We start from the raw sequence: 22017 nt of genomic DNA, 5'->3' as shown, positions 1-22017 counted from the left end.
GGGGGGGGGGCCTGCGCTCTGCCCGCGCGCATGCGTTGAAGACGCCAGGACTGAGGCGCGTGCGCGGGGCCTGCTGCCCGCCCCGCTCCCCTCACGGAGCCGCGGCTGGGTCAGAGCCAGGCTGAGAGCAGGGAAAGCTGCCCCGGGAGGGTTAGCGCCGTAACATCTCTAACCGGGGGAACAGGCGTGGTAAACTAAGAGAAGCCAAACGATTTCCTAAAGATTTCCTGAGCAAAACCATAAAAGAACCAAACATTACAGCAAATTCCTCCATTTTAAACCCCGTCACAGCAGGCTGAAGATGGAGCTCGTACAGAACAGAACCAAGGCACCACGGCTCCCTTCCGTGACAACACCTCTCCAATCCTTGAAGAGAAGCTTGTATCAATAAAGCAAACAATGACATCAAACGGCGTGTTCTTGCCACAGCTCTTCTTCCAGGCTCAGACTAAAGGAAAATTTTAATCCAGGAGTAATAAAAGAAACGCTTTCACCATTTCATAAAGTGTTTATTGAGGATGGTAACACAGGATAAATCATGCAACAGCTCAGTAAAAAAAGGGAATCATTTAAAGGATAAAGAATGGTAACTGGTGCTGCTGATTTTGGAAAGTCTATAAAAAAAAAAGTAATTGTCCAAAAGTGACATCAAAAACCACTTGAAGCTGAACATGGATGTTGCTTATAAAGCATTCATTAAAAAGAAAATGTAGACATTGGTTAAAATGATCACCTACAGATTACTGTAATCAACAACTTACAAGTCTCCCATTTCTATGGCTGCAATGGTGTAGCAGGGCTGTACATCCAAGATAATTAACCTTCTTTTCCAGAACAAAGAATGCAGTTACAAACATTTGCCACTAAGCAACAGAATCACAACTCCCACCCTTCACAGCCTGCGATGCCAAGCGCTGTCATTGTTGGGATTACCTTCCCAACCATCGTGGCAGAACAGGAAGGGGCACATTCTTGTGGCCACAAGAGATTTCCTGACTGTCCTCTTGCCATCAGCCTGTTTTAGAAGGGGGACAACTACAGAACGTGACTGTTCCCCTTCTGGCACCAACATACATTTTAAATAAGGAACTCCACGTCAGCAGATGGCACAAAGACTGGGCACCAGCACATCACATCAAACATTGGTGGTTTCAGATTTAAGTTGACGTATATTCACCTTTTGGAAAAAATAAATATAGTGGAATGAAAATTGAATCAAAGGGAAAGAACAGATGACTACCATCCATCAAGGATGCACATATTTGTGCACTGAAAAAAAAAGAAAAAAAATCAGTCATTTCAAAGAAATTCTTGAAAATTAAAAAAAAAAAAGTTTGCACTTTTTCCTGGTCATAAACAATCTCACAAAAATCTCACTTTTGGAACTATTCCAATTGAAACCATACACTGAATTTATTAATACAGTATAAGTTTCTTTATGTAAAAAATCTTTATACATAGTAATAAAAAAGATAAAGGCAAGATGCATCAAACAGAAATCTGCTGGTTGTTTTTCCTCCGTTCTTACAGAGCCGCTGATGACTACCTGCACTATAAAGAGCTGTGTTTCTGACTTTCTGTCTCAAGCATCTTCACCTTTGCTTGTGATAAGGATTGTTCTGTCCAAGCATCCAAAAGGACAGATGCTGGTGATGGTTTTTTTGGCACTTACGCTGGCAAGCTGAGCTTCTTTCCCTTGAGTACTGTAAGGAAAAATATGAAAGAAAACGGTTAGCAATATGAAGCACACAACTGTCAAAACTTCAAAGGAACCAAAACCTATTGTAGAGTCACTTTGTTACAAAAGGGATATGCTGCCATCAGCTCTCCCCAACTTAATACAGACCAGTAAAACTGCACTGAAGTAACAATTCCAGCTCTGCCCTCTTGTGACACCCTGGTATTCTTACTTTTCAGCCTCATCTGATATATTAGCCTGTGATTGTGGTTTCTTAAGAGTTTTGCCTAACACAGCCACATTAGCATAGTTTTGCGGTTATATGATAGATGCTGGAATACCAGTAAGTGCAGAATTACTGATAGATCCAGCAGGAACAACGGCTTCTATGCTTAGTGTATTCAGAAACAACCAAAACCTTTTGGACTCCTCAGGTATTCAGAACAGAGAAAGTTGTCTTTAAGTGTACAACCTAAACTAAAAGTTGTTTGACAGTAAAAACATGAGGATTATGCTTGTTGACAGAAGAAAACTGCAACATGTATTTAGCCATACTTATTTTCAAAATTGCCAGTTAAGTTTATCAGATCATTTATACATTCACAATTTTATCTGTACTCAAAACAGTCCTCAGAAACACCCCAAACTAGCAGAAAGTGTACTTGATTAAAGCTATCAAGGAGATCACAGTGATACCTTGCACAGAGAATTAACAACTTTGTTATGTCTATACAGTAGATCCTTATGAATCCGTTAATTGCTACATTCTACTACCTGAAGCTGCGAGTTATTCCAATACTCACCTTTTGTAACATACAAATAGAAGAAGTCACAGTACAGAACGGTCTGGACCACACCAGCAACGACAGCTATGAGGTCAAAAAATCCCTCAAAATAGTAACGCCAAATCCAGTTGACTAAGTACAAGGCACGGTACAGACCCAAGAAGAAAAGATAGTGAGTAGTGATGGTCTCTGCTTCCCCGGTTTTGCTGATCATAAACAGTTGAGGGAGAATAGCAACTGATTCAAGGTAGATGGAGAAAGTCCACAATATCTGAAAAGAAACAACCATGGATTATTCAGCTGTTTTACTGATAACAGAAGCAGAGAAAGCATTTGAATTGCCTTGTCTTTTCACTCTGTATCAATGTTAGCAACAGGTACAGTATTTTGGCAAACTATTGTTGGTACAGGAAAAACTAAGTCAGCCCTGGGATGGTACAAGGAAACAACTTTCAGACAACGCTCTCCGAATCAGCTGTCTGGTGAGCTTGCCAGTACAGGTTTACTCATGAGGAAAGCTGGCACACATCTGTCAGCTCAGGATACACAATGCCATGAAACAGCGTACAGAGCTGATGCTCTGAAAAGCTGCATGGAAGATGAAGTCCTTTTTCTTTCACGTTCTTCCAACTTTTTCAATCAATTGGTTTAAAGAACAATTTAACAGAACAAAGTTTAAAACAAAATCTCAAAATACTGCAATTAAAATTATTTTCCTAATTATATCATGTAACTCCATTGAATATAAAAAAGGCCTGCCCACTTAATATGAGCATCTAAAGTTACCTTAATTTAGTGTAAAAACGTACCTGTTTGAAATTACATTTTACACATATTTTATTATGATAGGGAAACACAGCTACATTTAAGAAGTATTATCATTTCTTTTGTTTTCAGCAGGTGGCACCAACTACTCACAAGTCGCATTCTGGGGTATTTCTTTAGCAAACATAAGAAAAGGAAGGATTCTTTTGAATTAATGTGACAATCAGAGTGCACTGGGAAAGAAGGCAGTCTTCCACTTAACAGAACACTCAATGTTAATTAATAATGCTAGGCTCCTAAAGAGCCTTCAATTTGCAGAGACATCTATAACATAGAGATGCATTACAGAAACAGCATTAGCCCGAACCTACTAAACACAGCCGTCCTTCTAAACATTCCGCATTAAGCTAAAGAATGTTTACCTTCATGAACTACATATTTTAGAGGAAAAGTGTAGCCTCCTGCCCATAACCAACTCACCTCCAGAGGAGAGAAGTCATGATTGACAAGAAACGAGAGGCCGCCAACGGGAACTATCAGAAACTCCACCCTGAATGTATCATGGTTTCCATCATAGGTGGCCTTAAATTTCATGTAGATCAGGTACACGGTGGCATACGAGCAAGCAATGTAGATAAGCTACAGATTAAGGAAAGAAAAGAAAAAAAAACACAGAGGTTGCAGGATTACACCAAACTCACTGAACGAAGATATTCCCAGACACTAAAAGGAGTAAGCTCTGCCTTTTTTAGTTGTTTGTATACATTATTTGTTTACATGCCTCTGCAAATTCATGCTACCTGGTGGCATTTAGCTTTTCTCAGCAGATTAATAATTCAAAACCAATGACCCAATGATGTTTTCAAATGTCACCTTGCCTCTGGCTGAAGTGATTGTCAGAAGTTTCTTTGGAGATTCTTCCCTGCGTATACAGAACTACAGAACAGACTGGAGATGGAAGACTACTTCTGCAACTGCAGAGCCCAAAGCATTTGAATTAAAAATGTACATGCATATACATACAATAATTATGGGAGAGGTCTTTTTGAATTCAAAAAGCCTGGGGGTGGTGTGGCTCATGTGGCAATTAAAAATCTATTGAACAAGCCCCACACAGACCCGGCCATTTAATGTCTAACAAATTAGCTGATTTGATTCAGACCTTTAAACATCTCTTAAATCAGAAGAGTGGCCAGTGTCTTCCACCAACCTGCCAGCAATAAAACTTAAAGCTAGAAGACTGCCAGAAGCATTGAACCTGTCAGTTTTAATTTCAGTTCATCTCAAACCTTACTATTGCTAACTGTTATGGCACAGTAGACTTCACACCTATTCCCCGAGGAACAGGTAAATAGCTGTATTTTACAGATGAATAACAGAGTCAGAGAATACATGACTTTCTGAAGGTCAATCTACCACCATCAGGACACAGCTCACAGTGCCCTGAAGAAAACATGGTACAGTAGACTAAACTGGACAATTAATTTAGCATCTGCCTCAGTTTCATCAGAAAGGTTAAATATTCTAGTTTATTACATTAAACTTAGGTTCTTCACAACTGAAAAGTAACAAATTTAAAACAAAAACCTCTGTTTGCAGATTCTATTCACCACTAAAAGCAGTGCTCACAAATACAAAATTCTACAAATAAAACGTTAGGGAGCTCAGAATCCGAAGACTTATTACACTAGCACCCTGACTGGTCGTAGATAAAGGACCATGTGACAAGATAATAGATTTAAGGAATGCATACTGCAGCTGTAAGCTAGTCATAATTGGTACCATCACGTAAAGCACTAAGGGATGTGAATGAACCCCAACTCCTTACTGGGAGTTTCTTCATGAGAATTACAGTGTATTTGGGGAAATCAAAAAGTTTTTATTTTCATTTTCAAAGGTACCAAAATAAAAGAAATGCATCCAATACTCAGATACAGGTGCTATCCAAAAATCAACTGTACGATGCACAATGCTAAAAATCACAAAATTCTAGTCTACAGATCAGTAAAGGCAGTTAGTAACAATTGCATATTTACACACACACACATATATATATACAGACACGCACACACTCCTGTAGCACAGGAAAAATACGCATTTTCTTAAATATCTGATGATCGCTGCCAGACGAATACATCTCAATTTGGCACCTACAGTTTAATTTATATATATATATTTTAAATGAAGTTAATCCTAACTATGTGGAAACTAACGGCTTTTTTTTTTTTTTTGGCCACTGATTACAGCACCTTCCTCTGACTAGAAAACTCATCTAGCAATGCTCCAGGTCAGCTTATTTGTATAGTAGCTCCTGTTCTCTACCCCAACTGTGTAACATTAGATAATTCTGAATAAATGCAGAGAGAAGAAGCTGTGCTAAGGGCACTCAAGCAGCTTGTCTTGGCACTACAAGAACAGGCTGAAAAGCCAGTTACATCTAACAAAGTGTCTCTAAGTAGAATCTTTGAAACTCTAACTGTAGTTATATATAAGCCTGTAACTACAGGCTTTCATTTTGCATGTTAGTACTGGATCTGAGTGGAGGACCGCTCTCCCATTGCTAGAAAGACAGTTAGTTCAGTACACGCAAGTATCACGTGTGATTTCACACATTCATTCATTCATTTTCTGGGTACAAGGGCTGTAGAAGACGCTCGGCCACGATTTAATCATGACCATTAAACAAACAACTAGCTGCTCCTTTAGGGCATCCAACACTAGCTTTCAATAGTCTTAGAAATCCCCTATGAAAAACAGCTTGTGTGTCAAGGAAGCTGTACTTAACCCAGAGCTCTTCATCTAGAATGTTGATGTTAAAACATAATCATACGCATATTTGACTTGTTAGAAGACAGCAGCCTGAGCAGGTTTAAGATCTAAAATTTTATTTTACAGTATTATTCCCTTAATTATTCAGTACATTTCGTGTTACAGACTGCCTAGTCTTCCCTCTTGGCAAAGTTACATTCTTGTCTGAAATACAACTGGCAGGCATCAAGAAACCCAAGAACAAAGGAACTGGATTAAGAAGGTGTCTGCTCCAGTGCCATAAATGCCGAACAAGCTGCACTCTTCCAGTCTGATGCTTTATTTTCTTGTACTCATCATCAGAAACGGCACAATCAGAACTAACAAAACCAAATTTGAGCTCACTAACATTCAGTGGACAAACAAAAGGGGTATAATCAGATGGAAGCTATGCTCCTAAAGCATTCTCCAGCAAACTTCTGATCAGCCTCAGATAAGACATTAGCTGCAATTCTGGCTACAGAATATTCTGAATACCAATTTACCTTGTAGCGTGCAGAAAGATTTTTTTTAAGCTCTTCTCTCCCCAATGAGAAATATAATTTATGTGAAACATTTTTGCCACAGGCTTTTATTTCCAATAACCAAACTGGCATTTGTTCTAAGTGTCACAGTACCCATTACAAACAGTTTTTAGATAATTACATGTAGAGTGTAGAAAGAGTAGGGTTTTAAGTCCATTTTCCATGTTCTTTATCCAAAGCCCTTCCAGAATTTGTTCTGCACTAACTGTGCAGTGGGCCAATTAAAGAGGCCTTGATTAATGAAATTATGCGCTCTGCATGCAACAATACTAGCTTTTCTAACTCTTCAGTATACTCTACCTTCATAGATGTGTTATACAATGAAATGAATGAAGTGAAGAGGTCCAGATAACGGGTAGTGAAGACCAGTGCAAACAGAAGCTGGCTTTTCCCAGAAATACCTAAAGCAATAAAGGAAATAATTAATTATTCAGAAAGTGATGATGTTCTTTAAAACACTTGATGCACAGAAGTAAGGGGTATATTCTTTCTCAGCCTTGGCAAGCTGATTACAAAATGAGGACAAAAACTAGGCTTACAGAACAAAGCTGTACAATCAGAACAGTTAGCTGTTATCTCAGCAGCATGAACGTACACTACCTACACACTGCTGTACTGGAAAAGGTGCAAGCACTACTTAGAAGTCACTCACAGTAGTTAGTATAATCTCCAAAAATACCACCCGTGAGCTATCTGTTCTGCATTATCATTATCAAGGCTGCATTAGCTTTCAAGTCTCAGTGTCGTCATGCACTACCTTTAGATGAATACCTGGAAAGGTGTAATGGCAATAGTTACTACAGATAGTTATCCAGAGATAAACAGGAAGTGTGTGAGCACCGATGGCAGGATTTTAAAGGAATTAAGTGATTTTAAGGCTCAAGGAAATTCAATAATCAAACTTACGGAACAATGATGAAAAATAATTTTATCACTCAAAAAGAAATCTTACTACATAATACTATTTACGAAAATAGAGTAGTGAGCTAAAGTAACAGACATCTACATAGAATCTTCAAAGTAACTTTCAACTTTAGGCCAAAGCTCAGACATCAAAATCTTTGTTCTTCGGCCACCAGAGTTTCTGAAGGCAGATATACCACTAAACACAGCATTCACTGCTGAAATGCTGCATTAAAGCTTTGCACGGTCACTAAAAGCTTCTGAAGATTCAAGTGACGCATCACGCCATAACACTGATGTGGCGGTGTTACAGCAGGGGCATAAAACCACCAAGCCTTTATCTTGTTATTACAATTATTCTTGTTTTCAGTCATCCAGTGGGAAAATAGCTTAATTTGTTTAGCTAAGCATGCAAACATTGTTCAGAAAAACAAGATGGGAAATTATTTGCTAGAGAAGGGTTACGATGCAAGGCTGAAAATCCTCGTCCCTTTACACCAGCACTCTGACAACAGCTTTCATTAACAGTGCCATAAACCAATTAGAAGGCAGGCTGTGTGCTATGGTCATTGAACTCCTTTTCTGTTTAGGCTTAGGAAACACTGAACTGCCCCAAATGAAGGGACTTTAGATTCACAGATGAAGCACAGGAATGGCTGAAATTGTAACAATTAAAAGGTTTTTGTTTGCAACATTTGTACCTGAAATGTTTGTCATTCAGGTAAACCTAAGGTGGTAGCCACAGAAGCACCCAACTGCCAATTACCAAGCGTAGTTCAGTGAACGGTAAGCACCTCAACACTTTGTTGTGCAGACTGTAAAACTGCAAGGCAAAAGCCCCACTAAAAAAAATAAACAAAGACATGGCTTTCCAAAGTTAACAGAAAAGTATACTTGACGTTCCTTGGACCCAGCTGCAGCCATGCCTTGCAGTCTGAGCCTGCAGACACAGAAAGCCACGTGGATCAGAGCGTGGCATCACGCCACTGCATGTAACGATGCTCGGTTACTTCGTGTGCTATGTTCTTTTAGGAAAGAATTGCAAACAGCAAGAAAAAAAGCATACTGAATACATGAATTATTGATCAGCGATTTATTGTAGTCAAAAGTTCAAGTTGCTGAAACACATCTTAAAGCCAAGGCTAAACTGATTTTCAAGTTAAGTTGGCGAGACTAGGCAAGGTTCAAAGTTTAAACCAAAGGCCTGCGGGGAGACAGGCAAACTGGGAGAAAGCTAAGATCTATTCCCTAGCAGAACAACAGGGAAGACCCTGGCACAAACTCTGCTGGAAGGACTTGATTCACTTCTAGCCCTTAGAAAGGTGTCAGTACACCTGCACAGTGCTGCCCAGGGCTCGAGGCTGACATCTGGGACAGAGCAGCCACGCTGCTGTTATTCTGCTCCACCTCCCTCACGCATTACTCATCTCTTGAGCTAAACACACGTTTTTATTTCTTCATCTTGCAAAGCTCTGGGCTCAAGTTTTCAGGAGGCAAAGCTCTCATTTTTGTTTCATCCTCATGCATGGAGAAGCTCCTTCAACTTCTGCTTGGCTAAAAGCAAGAGGATGAGATTCTTCCAAAGCTCTGTTGATTTTCACAAAGAGGACAGCAGCGCTGAAACTGGAATACTTTCTCATCAACCACAGCTGCTGGTGTGATTTCGGTGGTGTGACAGACTGCACAGCACAAGCATTCAGGCAGCCTGGCTACGGAGTCTGTGCACCACTTACCTGAGCACGAGCTGCACATCACAGCTGTGAGATCTGCAGAAAGCCAGTCTGTACACAGTCATGGAAACCTCACAGGCTTTTTGTAGAATTTAATGAAAACTTGTTTAGCATGAAGTCCACATCAGTCGCAGAACCACAACTTCATTGGTTCTGCTAATAAAATGCTGACATAAAAAAATCAACCAAACTCTAAACTCAGATTTATCAACTAAAAGGCAAAGTTCTCCTTCAAAAAGTGAAATGAAATTCCAAACCTACCTAAAGCAGTATTTTCTGAGAAAACACAGACGAATTGGCAACAACCTATGGCAATGCACTTTCTAAAGTCTTCAACACAGTATACGGTCTGGTCCATAGCAGTTGAGATGGCTACAGTACCTAGCAAAAGTGTTACACACTCACTACCTATGCAGTTGTTTTTTTTTTAATTTAAAAAAGAGAGACTATTCAGCATATAATTTGACAGCCTCACAACTGCAGGTCACCTTTAACACTTGACAAATGACACTGAGAAAAGCAAATCAATTTTCAGGTAGTAATTCACAGCACAAACAATCTAATTTGACTTAGGATAGATTAGAAAATACAGTCTGAACATGACAATGTTTGAAAGCAGAGGATTCTTCAAGTCTCATGAATTTCCTAATCATGACAGAAGAGTCAATAACAGAGTTACCTGCAGCATTCTCCACAGCTTCTGGTAATTATTTCTGAGTTGTTACTTGGAGTGGCGAACATTTTTTCAAATTCTAAATGTGGAAACTCAAATAACCACTCATGCAAAAAATTGTTGCCCTGCCAGCACTGAAATCATGACTTGATTTGCTTTCCCCTTCTTATCTTTTTAGCATATTGACTAAATTAGGAAAAAAAAGAAGTAGATTAAGCTCATCAAACACTGAAAACGCAGACTGCTTCATAACGCAGATTATCCTGGCCTCATCAGTTTTCCTCAATTAGAGGATTTGCTTCTTAGGAAAGGGAACAGGGACTGACACATCTCTTCAGAACGCAGGAGCTCGCAGCAGAGGTACGCAGGCTGCCTCCCGCTCAGCTCCAGCTGCTTTTACAGGCCTCCTAGCTCCTCCTGGAACAAAGGCCTCAGACACACACAGATGCAACTAGATGAGAGGAGTCGGCACCATGTGGTTTGCCAGCTCTTCATGGATCACAGCCTGCAGTTTAGCAATCATTTAGAAGCCTCTATTTATTTTCTAAGCTTCTACTGCTTCAGAAGGACACAGTTAAACCAGCTGCTGGTTTGCTCGGTTTCCTTAGTCACCAACAACCATGGGGCATACATTTATTTAATTTATAATCTGCTCTGCTGACCATGCAGTCTAGAGGAATTGCGTGAAGCCCTCTAATAACGGCATTGAGCAGCTGCTGAACAGTTACTGGCAACTAGTTAGGGGTTATTGCCATGAACTTTATAAATACATTTTATGAGAATTTGTATTTATGAAACTTTTATCCTCAGAAACTGCAACCAACAACAAACCACTACAGGAAGGAGCCCCCCAGAATAGAACGCCATGCTCCTCTGGGGCGCTGTTCTCCTAGCCAACTCATCAGGCCTCTGACACAAATACCGGAGATACAATGGGTCTGGACTTACTCCTAAAGACACAGAGCAGAAATTGAAGACACCATGAAACAATCCCGTGCAAAAGGGATTTCAGCCTTTTCCTGAGGAAAATGCACGAAGCAGGCTTTTCAACTGAACGAGCGCATGCAGGTGCACTTGTGCTGGAGGACACTGGCTGATTTGGTGATGGGAAGAGCTGAGGGTGATACAGGCCTCTTTACTTCTCTCTGTTGGAGAAGGCAGTACCAAAAATGACTGCTATGATTCTTCCTCCCTATAAGTAAAATCCTAATAACAGAGATCCTCAGTCATAACCGAACTAAGGAAAACAACAGATCACTTTTTAAACAGAAAGATGGGACTGGGTTATGCTGTACTACACTGTGTCAATAACCTCGTGTCCAAAGGTCAATTACGAATCTCCTGGATAAAATGCTATTAGAATTTTAGTCTTGCACCGGAACTTCTCATTGTCCTTCTTCAGACAATAAGACATGATTATTTTTCAGCTCGTTAACGCTTTAGTCGTTTTTAGCCTTGACAGCATTTCTCAAGTACGACGGAGGAAGAGAAAACTCCAGAGAAGAGTTGGGGGCCAGATCCTCTCCTGACAGATCTAGACAGAATGCCTGATCCACCAGAGCTCGAGCCAGGAATGTTCATTTAGGGCAGAGCTTCTGGGCTCCCTGGCCTCAGATATGACAGTTCTGCGCTATCACTGTATTTCAACTGGGAAGTCATTTACTCAACACCTTCGTGCATAAAGAAACAACTGTTCTAAACCAATGCTCTTTATTTACTATGATTTTTCTTTTGCGCTACCAAGTGATTTGCAAAAAACGACCTGACCTGAAAACAGAGAATCTGTACTTCCTCTTACCTGTAAGCTGAATGAGATGTAACTTCCCCATGCTCAGTTCTTCCAGGTTGAAGCCTAAACTAATTCCTCACATTCTTAACCAAATACTTCACAGACGCATCTGCTCCAGAGCGTACTTGCACGTTATTCCACGTCAACGCCCGGCCAACCGACCTGAGGCATAATCACCCTTCCTAGCAGCAGCACTCCCAGGCCTCCCAGCCTGCTCCACCTAACTCACACAGGGTGCAGAAATGCTCCTTCGGAACCCAGCTCCTGGCTGCGTGTTGGCTGGAGCCGTGCAGCAGTGCAGGGACCTGCCTGCCCCCCCCCCCCCCCCCCCCCAGGCCGCAGCAACCCCTGCGAGCAGGCGGAGGGCACGGGGCGGGGAAGGGAGGCCGAGGCCGGCTCTCCCCAGCCGTGCCGGAGACCGGGGCGCTGCTCGGTGGCCGCGGGGCTTCTCCCGGCCCCGAGCCCGGAGGGCGGCCGAGCCCCGGGGCCTCCCCGCCCCACCTTCCGCGGTGCCACGTCAGAGCAGGCCGGGGAAGGCTGCCGGCCCCGGCCCGGCCTCTCTCCCTTCCAGCCGGCAGCATCGAGGCTGCGGGAGGCGGCGGCACGGCCCGGAGGGGGAACGGGCTCGGAGCGGGGCTGGGAGCATAAAGAAACAAAGGGGAGAAGGGCGCGGGGCCAGCCCGCCGGGAGCGCTGAGCAGCTCCGGGGGAAAGGAAGGCAAGGGAAAGGAGGGAGGGAAAGTTCAGGAGCTGCAGCCTGCGAGCCAGCCGCTCCCAGCACCACGGCGCCTGCAGAGCGGCGCTGCCAAAGACGAGCGAGTGAGCCCCGAGCCCGGCGCCCCCCCCCCGGCCCCATTCATTCGGCAGCGGCGGGGGCTCGGGGCTGCCCAGGATTAAAGCACGAAGCAAACGCGGCCGCTGAAGCCGCGGAGCAAGGGCAGCCGCCACGGCGCCCCCCGGCCGGGGATGGGGGCGCCCAGCCAGGGGTGCTCCCCGCTGCCGGCTGCGGGGCACCGAGGGGGGGCGCTGAGGGGAGCGATCGCCCCTGGGCACCCGCCCGGCCTCTCCCGGGGGGCCTTGAGGGGGCGCCTCAGGCAGGCGCGACCCCCCCCCCCGGCACCACCTCCGCCTGTTTTACCGCCCTGCTCGGGCAACGAGCGGCACCCGAGGGGCTCCCCTCAGCCGCCGCCCGGGTCCCGCCGCCCTCCCGCCGGGGCCTGCCTCCCCCACACGCACCGGCGCAGGAGCGGCTCTTCCAGATCTTAAGCAGCAGGATGATGATGGCCGCCAGGTGGGACAAGTCCCCGGTGAGGCGGAAGATGTTCATGGCGGCGGAGCGGCGAGACGAAGGAGGAGGAGGAGGAGGAGGAGGAGGCGCAGCCCGGGAGCCGGGGAGCGAAGATGGCGCAAGCTCAGCGGGCACCGAGCGACGTGGCCCGGGGACGTGGCCAGGCAGCGCCGCGCCCGCTGCACCCTGGGAAACGGGCGGGAGCGGCGCCGCCTCCCCCGGCCCGGCCCAGGCCGCGGGGCCGCCCTCAGCCCGCTGAGGGGGGAGCCCCCGAGCAGCCCCCGCTCCCGGCTCTTTGAGCTTTGTGACTGAGAGGATGGGAGGTTTTTTATCAGGCAGGAGGGGTGCCTGGGCTGATGGCGCTCCCGGGGCAAGCGTAATAGTGATAGCTGTTGGCGTAGTGGTAGCTTTTGGAGCTAATCCTCCAAGAAAAAAAAAAATAATAAATTGCTCCTAGCACCAGTGATGTGTCTGTAAGTCAGCGTGCTGCACCTTTGCAGCCCAGAATCCCTGAACGTGAAGGAGGGCATCACCCTAACAGTGTCCAGTATCCAGTCCAAAGACCATCCGCTCTCTCCACTGTTGTCTGCAAGAAAAAATAACAAAGAAAGCTAGGTATAGTTTTTGTTGCTGTGAGGACAGGAATGGGATGTCCAAGTATTGTGGAAAATACATAAGAAGTTACTCCATGTAGACATAGGTACTTTACTTTTTATAGCATCCCCAAAGAGTAAGCTATTTCTTAAAAATCTCATTTGACATTATTACACACCCTGTAGCACACGAACCATGCTGTATAAAGTCCACAGAAAATTTCCATCAGAACAGCGTATATAGTTTGAAAACTTATCCTAGTCATAAGATGAGATAAAGACAGGGAGATCACTTACCAATTTCCATCACAGGCAAAGCACTCAACTTGGGGAAAGTTAATTTAATGTATTGCCCATTCTTCTCCCTTCCCTCTTTTTCCCAGGCTCAACCTCGCTCCCCCCAAACCTGGACACCTTAATGCTCAACTGTAAGTCCCGCATCTGAAAGACAAAAGGATGTCACTCCCTGTCGTGGTATTTAGCCTCTAACTGAGGGAGGCCGGAGCCTGTCCACAGCTCAACCTACCCTGCGGCATCCGCACTGACCTGGCTCCTGCCTTCCAGAAGAGCTGGCAGCACTGCAGGTCGGCTCTAACTTCTGTGCAGCGGGCAGATGAGGACAGAGCTCCCTGTGTTAACAGCACAAGGTAGACCTCAGGCAAGTCCAGTTTGGCCACAAGTTTTACCCACAGGTTTAACATGAGAGCTCCCTTGTTTTACCAGTGATCCTACAGTTAACTGAAAAAAAGGGCAGACATGAGAAGTACACAAGAGAATTAGGAAAAAAATCTTTGCTTAGTTTTAATCTTCATCTCCATGTTTTTCTTTGGGCTTCTTTTTCTTCTTCCCCTTCTTGGATTTCCAGTCCTTGGGAATGAACTTTTGCTCATTTTCTGTCTTTCTCCTTTTCATTTCTAGTTTGCTTTCACTCCTCTCTTCTCAGATCTATTTTCCCTCTTTCTTCATTTTCCTGGGGAAAGCCAGAAAAGCTCCTTTTCCATCCACTAGTATTAGATGGGTCAGCTGTGCTCCCTGGCAGCCTCAGGACAGGCTTGCCACCCCCAGGTAAGCTCAGCTTTCCCTGTCCCTTGCTGTCCACATGTCCCCTTGAACAGCTCTGCCTGTTCTGGTACCCTGAGGTGCAGCTGTGCTCCCTGAGTGGGACAACAGGAAACCTCTGCAGAATCTCACTCCACTTGCCTAGGATACCTTGCACTCATCAACAGCAAGTGAAAGATCAACAGCAAGTGAAAGATCAGTTATCACCTTTCCTTGGCCCTTGACCAAAGTCTCCAGGATCCTGACATTCAATGTCAGTGACTAAGCAAGAGGAAAAAAAAAAAAAAAAAAAAAAAAAAGTGGAAGGTGAGAAGCACATCTGATGCTCTGCTGGAGAGCTAGTGCTTCTCAAAGGCACTCTGGCAATAGGGCTCAGGGTACTCAAAGTACTGCAAAAGACACCACAGAACTGGACAAGGATTTTCCTAGGATGCAGTAAGGTACTGAAGTCCTATTTGTGCTGCCTGAAACCAATGCCCCATGAGAGGGGGACGCTGTGCAGTATAACGCCTTTGCTCTGCCTTGCTTTAAAGGATTAAGAACACTTTCATCATGGATGAAAGAAAATACCACCTGACAAAGACAGGTATTAGAGCATGAAATATCACATGGGACAAATATGCTGTCCTGGACAGTGGCATTAAGTGTATATTTCTGACTGTATATTTCTTAACCAGATGAAAGACTTCTTCAACGTCTTTTCACAGTGGTTTCAGGAAGAGAATCCTTGTGAAGTTGTCCATGGACATCAGCTCAGACACTGACAGGCGTTAATATTGTACTGTGTATTCTTCTGACCAGCTGAAATATATGCTACATTCCATGGATCTCTTCCAAAATACACTTCAAATTTCTAAAACTGACCTACCCAGCTTGACAAGGGCCCAGTACAGAAATAAAGTACTTAGTCTTAATGATCACTGTTCAGAAGAGAGCCTGAAAAGAGGGTGCATCTTCCCTGAAACAGCTGAACATACTTATTTCACAGAAAAACTTGTGATTAACCCAAGCTATGGAAACAATTACATGGTAGGAAGTAGGGTCCAATTCAGATAAACTACCTTGCATATCAGCTTTCTTGATGACCTGGTAGAGAAATGATGTTTCATCTCTTTCAAAAGCTATGGAATCAATAATATGATGACTAGAATAAACAACTCTTATCTCAGTTTATGCAGGATATATTCAGAGCTTATTTGTCATCTAAGTTGTTTTCTGACATCTGATTAAATATTGAAACATATCAGGTCTCACTTGAAGATGACCTAGGGCATCAAACCAGCACGTGATTTTAACTAGAGCAAAGACTATTATTTGGTAAATTAAAACAATTCTTTTCTATACAACTGTTAAAAGTTCTTGGGGGAAAGTATACCAGAAAAAATACCCTGCTAAATTTGAGATGAATTAGTATTTTCAACAATATTCTTTTCTCTTCTAGGAATTTACTCCTGTACTCTCTTCCTTTTTTTTTTTTTTTTCAGTAAAGATTTCAGATACTATGAGAGACACTGTTAAGTGTTTCCAAGGGTAATTAATATCAGCTAAAATATTAGGAGATAAATGTTACGCTGTTGCCTGCAAAGCAAGAAATTCAGCAATCACAATTCCTCCATTTAATACTGCAATGTATAGTCACCCAGATTGTAAGCTCTGAACACACCTTCTGTTCCTATATCATGAGGGCACGAAAATCCTTATTAATCCAGATCAGAAAAGCAGAATGATGCTGAACAGGAAGGGGCAGGGAGAGACAGATGGACATTGGCTGATTTGTACTCTTAGCAGAAAAAAATGTAATGCTTTCCCAGACTGTGTACTTCCAGGTACAATTAATAAGATGCTAATTCAAACAAAAATGTTTTATGGTACAAAACTACTACAGTCCTGATACTAGACGAGGACAGGTGGAGTGTATGAGCTAGTCTTATAGCTCATTTAGTCTGTTTAGAAACTGAGTAGATAGGATGGAAATATACTAAACATTTTACCAAAATCTATGAAAATATATACCTGGATGATACATTGATTTGTTTGACAGGTTTGTCTTTTATCTGCACATTTTAAAGCACGCTGTAAAACTAAGTACAAAATACTATTTCTGAGGAATAGTTTTAGATGTTCTAGGGTATTGATAAGAGAAATTTAACTTACATTAGGAATTTGCATTTATGCTTTGCAGACTTGTCTTTTCTATCCAGTTTCCTTCCTGCCTTATTGGGTAGGGAAGCCAGAGCCTGTCCGCAACAGCAGTGGAGTAAGCAGTCCACAGCGTTGTGCCACATCGTATGATACAGGAGAGAATATTTTACTAATCAAGACAATAAGGATCTTAGTCCTTCTGAGACGGTAGGCTCATGTATCGAAAGCTCATTTAAAAAAAAAAAAACATTATCAAAATGTTATCAAAAACATTATCAAAATGTTATCAAAAACATTATCATTGAGATAAAGATATCACATTGCTTCCAGCTGCATATTAGCCTAAAATATCAAGTTTGTGTAGTTTTCTGTTTGTTTTCTTTTTGTTTTTTGAAGGGGAAAAAAGGGGAAGACATTATTTGATTTCTACTTTTCTCCAAGGATGGCAGCCTATCATAAGGGAACACAGTACTGCAATTTAACAAGTTACTGTTCCTCAATTGATCTTCCATAACTGGCATACTCTGAAGCAGAACGAGGCATCTACGACCACCACAACGCAGTAAGAGCCAGAACACCAGCATGTGAGCTATGGTCAGTGGGGATTATCTACTCACATGACTCATTCCAGGCAACTGTTTGATTCCTTGCCTATTTGTCAGTAGCAAAATAAGTGAGTTAGGAGGATCTCCCCGCTAACCCTAGATACATTTGGCTGGTACACCTGGAAGGAGTGGCTCACAACTGCTGCAGCATGGGTGAACAGAATGGGACTTCTAACAAAGCCCCAGTTGAACAGGATGGGACTTGCAATCTGTGGTGATGATCCTAAAACAGGCACAGCAGTCAAGTGGTAAATTAAATCTGCCATAATGCAGTGTGTAATTGCCCCTGGAGTATTTGAGCATATTATACAGAAGCATAAATGGCGTTTTAATTTTAAAATTAAAGAAGGATGACTTTTTTTTTTTTTCTTTAAAGTGGTCTCTTTAGAGCCTCACACTGATAGGTGTTGGTTAGTCCTGATGTGACAGATTGAGATCACTGGGAGTCAAGCATTCCATGTACTGCACAAAAACGACAGCCATAATGTCTGCTTTAGAGGGACATCTTTCAGACACTGTGGATATGTAGTTATTTCCTTATCTTCAGGGATTTAAAGATACCAGAAATGTGGGATTTCCCCAATGCCAGGTGTTAGGGATAATTTTTCCACTAGGGACCCCAAACAAGTAGCCCTTTTTTCGTTTCTAAACATGATTCTGGACACAAAGGTGGCAGGCACCGAAATAACAAGCCAACAGAGTATTTCTTTCTGTCTGACCCTTAACAATCCTACTTCCCATCAAATGAATTACATGAAATACCTCCTCTGACATCCTGCTGGACACAGCCACTTGTCACGTGGTTCATAACACTCGGAGGAGCTTGGCCTACACCAGTCATGTCAGACTGTCAACAGTCAGACGTATATCCTGCAGGATGGACAGCAATGCCTAGCAACCATCAGAGTAGGCACACGTGGAGAGGAGAGCTGCAATATTCAGAGTATGCAGAAAATTAGTGTCGTGACATATTCAACAGCAGATTTTTGCATTAGTCTGATTTTGATTTGAGAAAAGCATAAAAAGAGTGTTAAAACTAAAAGGGGATGGGGAAAATTAAGCTTGGTGTAAACAAATGTTACCCACATCTAAAACAAACAGCAACATTTCTTTAAGGATCAAAGAAAACTTTATACAGCATTTCTCTGGCAAAAGCCTTGGCAGTATGAAAAAAGGGGGAGTGTGAGACATCTTTCCCACGAACACATGCCAGAGAATGGGTATTTTGTATATAATACACAGCAGCACTGGTGACAGGCGCTTGTGGCTAGCAGTATCATATGGCACGGATGCCTGCAGTAAGCAATTCTGTGGTTTATAGGAGTAAAAAGGAAAGTGTATGTGTTTCAGTTTCTTCTTAGCAATGGAATCATGACAGATTTTGAATGGACAGCTGATTACTTACATGGACAGCAGACTAGATGCTGTGCACACTACTGCTCTCTAACTCTCTCCTCCCTACCCATTCTCTTCACAGATGATCATTTTCAAGAGTTTTGAGGAAGGCATCTCACGAACCACAGTTTTTGCAGAATGAACCGTTATATCAGTTATCTTTGTAAGAGGTGCACTAGAAAAAGTAAAATAGCATTTCTCCAATACTCACCATCCAAGATGCTCACACCACCGCACAAACCAAAAAGGGCTTGTCCTCTCACCATGAACCAAGTATGACATTAAGTAGGTGCTCTGCATTTACTTTTCTACGCTACTCTTGTAAGAAATAGATGTCTTTGACTAAGTGTAAATGCAATGCCAGATATTAACATAATTATTAATTTAATAAAATAAATAAATAATCAAGGAGTTCAGCTATTTAAGAGCACTTGTGCTTGAAAAAAATCACAGCACAGATGGCACAAAACAAAGAGCTCACTCCTGCTCCAATTAAAAGCTGAACTCTGACTCACATAATTGCAGACAGAATCACTACCAGGTACATTGACAGAAGATCATTTTCAGCTCATATGGATTTTTGAAATGCTTGATATAGCTAAGTCACGTATCTGACTTACGCAGCTGAACTGGAAACGCTGACTCTTGTCTTGACTATGAAAATATTCTCCTGCATCTTCACTGAAATACACACAGAATTCAGGTCAAGTAATTTCTAGAAATTAAACAACCTTTTAGTACTTTCACATCTAAACGAGGCATGACTTTTTAAGATGAGAAAACAGATAAATCTTCATAATGTATTTGATCGATTAAAGCATTTTTGGTTTTTGGTGGGTGTTTGCATGTACTTGCTGGGATCATACAAATTTCTTTCTATTTAAGTAAATGCTGCAATCTACTGTTTACACGCAGAAAAGAAAATGCACTGGGAACAAGCTAGAATTTTATCACTGGCACTAGAGAAAAGCGTGCAAGGCAATTTGCAACAATAATAGTTCTTTGCTTATAAAATACAGCGTAGTAGTACTTGTAACATCACGTCATATTTGCTAGGGTTAAAGATAGGCAAATGCAGTTCAGAGAAACAGATTGCTAAAGGGCAAGAGGGAACAGGAGGGGGTGAAAAACGGCCATGCTCTTACTGCTTCCTTTGCCAATAACAAAGCCCTGAAAATCAGGCTGGCTTCTGCTGCTGCAGGAATTACAGACTATCTGGGGATGGGGTGGGAGCTGTTATTCCCAGCAGCAACAGCAAACACTTGCTCTTCCCCAGCAGAAGCTGGGAGCCTCTTCCTTCCAGCCCTGATCCTATCCCTTCCCCACCCACAGGAAAATTAAATCTGCTTTCAGTACTAAGAAGCTAGGTCTGATGTTTGCCACAAAGAAATACAAATAAAAGTTTGAAAGGTATTTCACACAGGACCACTTCTTAGCTGAGCAGGATTTAAACCAGCATCCCAGAGATGAAATTATTTTATTGCAACAGCAGTAACTTTCAGCATGGTTTCTACTATGTCACACAGAAAGACAGCCTCTGTCCTGAGGAATGATTCAAAGTATAAAAAGAAAACCGAGCAGATGGATAAAATAGTGTAATCAAATTAATCAACATAAAAAGGACTGCATAAGTTTTTTTCTCATGACACACATAAGGCATTTCCAGTTTTTAAATGTGTTCTGAAGCACTTGGAGGGAACTCCTGTGTTACTCATTAATGGTAAAGCAAGGAAAAGGGGATACTTCACATCACAATGATGGATGAAGGTGTTGCTTTTAAGAAATTAATCAGGTTGTACTCAGGCATTTGAAAACCTCTTCATTCTACTATTTGTGCTGAGCTGCATCTCTTTAGTATCTGCTTTGTAAGCTCCAGGACACTGAAAATCAAAAAGCAAAGAAAAAAAAATGAAATCTCTTGACATACCTTGGTTTGCAGTTTTTAAATGCTCTGGTGTTACACTCAGCGTTTCTTTGCTTAACTAGCATTTATAACATAAGCCCACCAGTGCTCTTGTTAAATTTTATTCTGTCAAAATTGTAATATCCCCTCAACAGTTAATGGCAACATTAATTTAGCTGGAGATTATCACAGCAGTTGTGGAATAAAATCTTATCAATGGACTGGAACAAGCGAAATACAGCTTAATACTGACAACACGCTCCAAATAAAATGCACTAATGGATTGGTGTTGCATGGAATTTTAAATATACTTTTTTTTTTTTTTAAGGCTGGCCTTACAGTAAACACGAGATAAAATGTTTTCCCCTTGATTAGGGTCAAAGATAGTCTAAGAGAGGTACATAAAATACAAAAAAGTTATTCAGAAATTGTTATCTCTGTATTCAAAGCAGGAAGGGGATCTCTCAGTCCTTCACACTGTTGTGTAAGTGTTAAGCTATCACTATTGCAGATGAACTGTGTCTCTATTATAAAGATACTTCCAACTGAAATAAAACTTACCACGAGCTTAGCAATGATAGATTCAGGAAAGCATGCACAGCATTAACATGGCACACAACCACATGCTGAAGCCACTCAAACAGGGAGCACCTAAAAAACAGAAAGCTTTATGCCTTAGTGTTGTGACACAGTTCAGAATAGTGCAGTTTTACCTAAGCCAGCATAGAGAGGAGCAGCAAAATCCAAAATTTCAATCCTCCCAATGAGATTCAGCAGCTCTAAAAATTATACAATTCAGAATGGTCAACTTCAGTTTAACACACACAGTTCTGAAAAGAAGCATTCCATAGGGGTAGTACAGAATGAGAAGTATACTCGGAATAACGAATGAGGAGCTTAAGAATCCAGGTGATCTTTACCCAGGAAACTCCTCCTTTTGGCATATCTACAGGGGAAACGTGTCATGTGCATGAGAGATCTGGGCTGAGAGCACAGTTCAGCTGCTTCCAGGAAGACCTGCTCTAATTCCTGCAAGGGCATCAGAGTAATTTAGCCACCTTTACTGCTATTTTAGCACCTTGGCATCCCTGTCTTTTCTTCACAGCTTCTCTCTCACTGGCGGCAGTGAAAAGAACAATATTTGCTGTCTGACAGCAATAACTTCTCAAAACTGGCTTGACTGTGTAAAATACCACTAAATGTAAAATGTCCATTAATACACTTGCCAACATAACTTGCCCAGTATAAACTGCAATATGGAGAAGTAGTAAGTTAAACTGAGAAGCCTAGGTACTAATAGGCTTTCATTCCAAATGGGATGGGAACAGAAGAAAAAAAATACTCCAGGGGCCCAAGGTCAAGTCTGGGTAAAGGTGCT

General features: G+C 42.3%; 2 protein-coding genes across 2 annotated transcripts in view; both read right to left on the bottom strand.

The window, feature by feature from the left end:
- Window positions 1-500: 500 nt before the first annotated feature.
- Window positions 501-13102, bottom strand: KDELR2 (KDEL endoplasmic reticulum protein retention receptor 2). Its single transcript, XM_084295742.1, has 5 exons — window positions 12891-13102; window positions 6861-6961; window positions 3709-3867; window positions 2482-2734; window positions 501-1703 (listed from the first exon to the last, which is right to left on the bottom strand). The coding sequence occupies exons 1-5, from the start codon at window positions 12979-12981 to the stop codon at window positions 1669-1671; spliced, it is 639 nt and encodes a 212-aa protein (XP_084151868.1). The 5' UTR covers window positions 12982-13102; the 3' UTR covers window positions 501-1668.
- Window positions 13103-21016: 7914 nt separating this feature from the next.
- Window positions 21017-22017, bottom strand: part of OTOA (otoancorin) — a gene marked incomplete at both ends in the record, with an annotated part of 31898 nt that continues 30897 nt past the window's right edge. Inside the window, 2 exons of the mRNA XM_084296166.1 lie at window positions 21017-21027; window positions 21353-21418. Coding sequence (XP_084152292.1) covers window positions 21017-21027; window positions 21353-21418 — 77 coding nt within the window. The remainder of the gene's footprint in view (window positions 21028-21352; window positions 21419-22017) is intronic.

Source organism: Netta rufina (assembly GCF_964035555.1).
Source record: "Netta rufina genome assembly, chromosome: 15".
In the NCBI taxonomy this organism is placed as follows: domain Eukaryota; kingdom Metazoa; phylum Chordata; class Aves; order Anseriformes; family Anatidae; genus Netta; species Netta rufina.
This window is presented reverse-complemented; position numbering and strand designations above follow the sequence as displayed.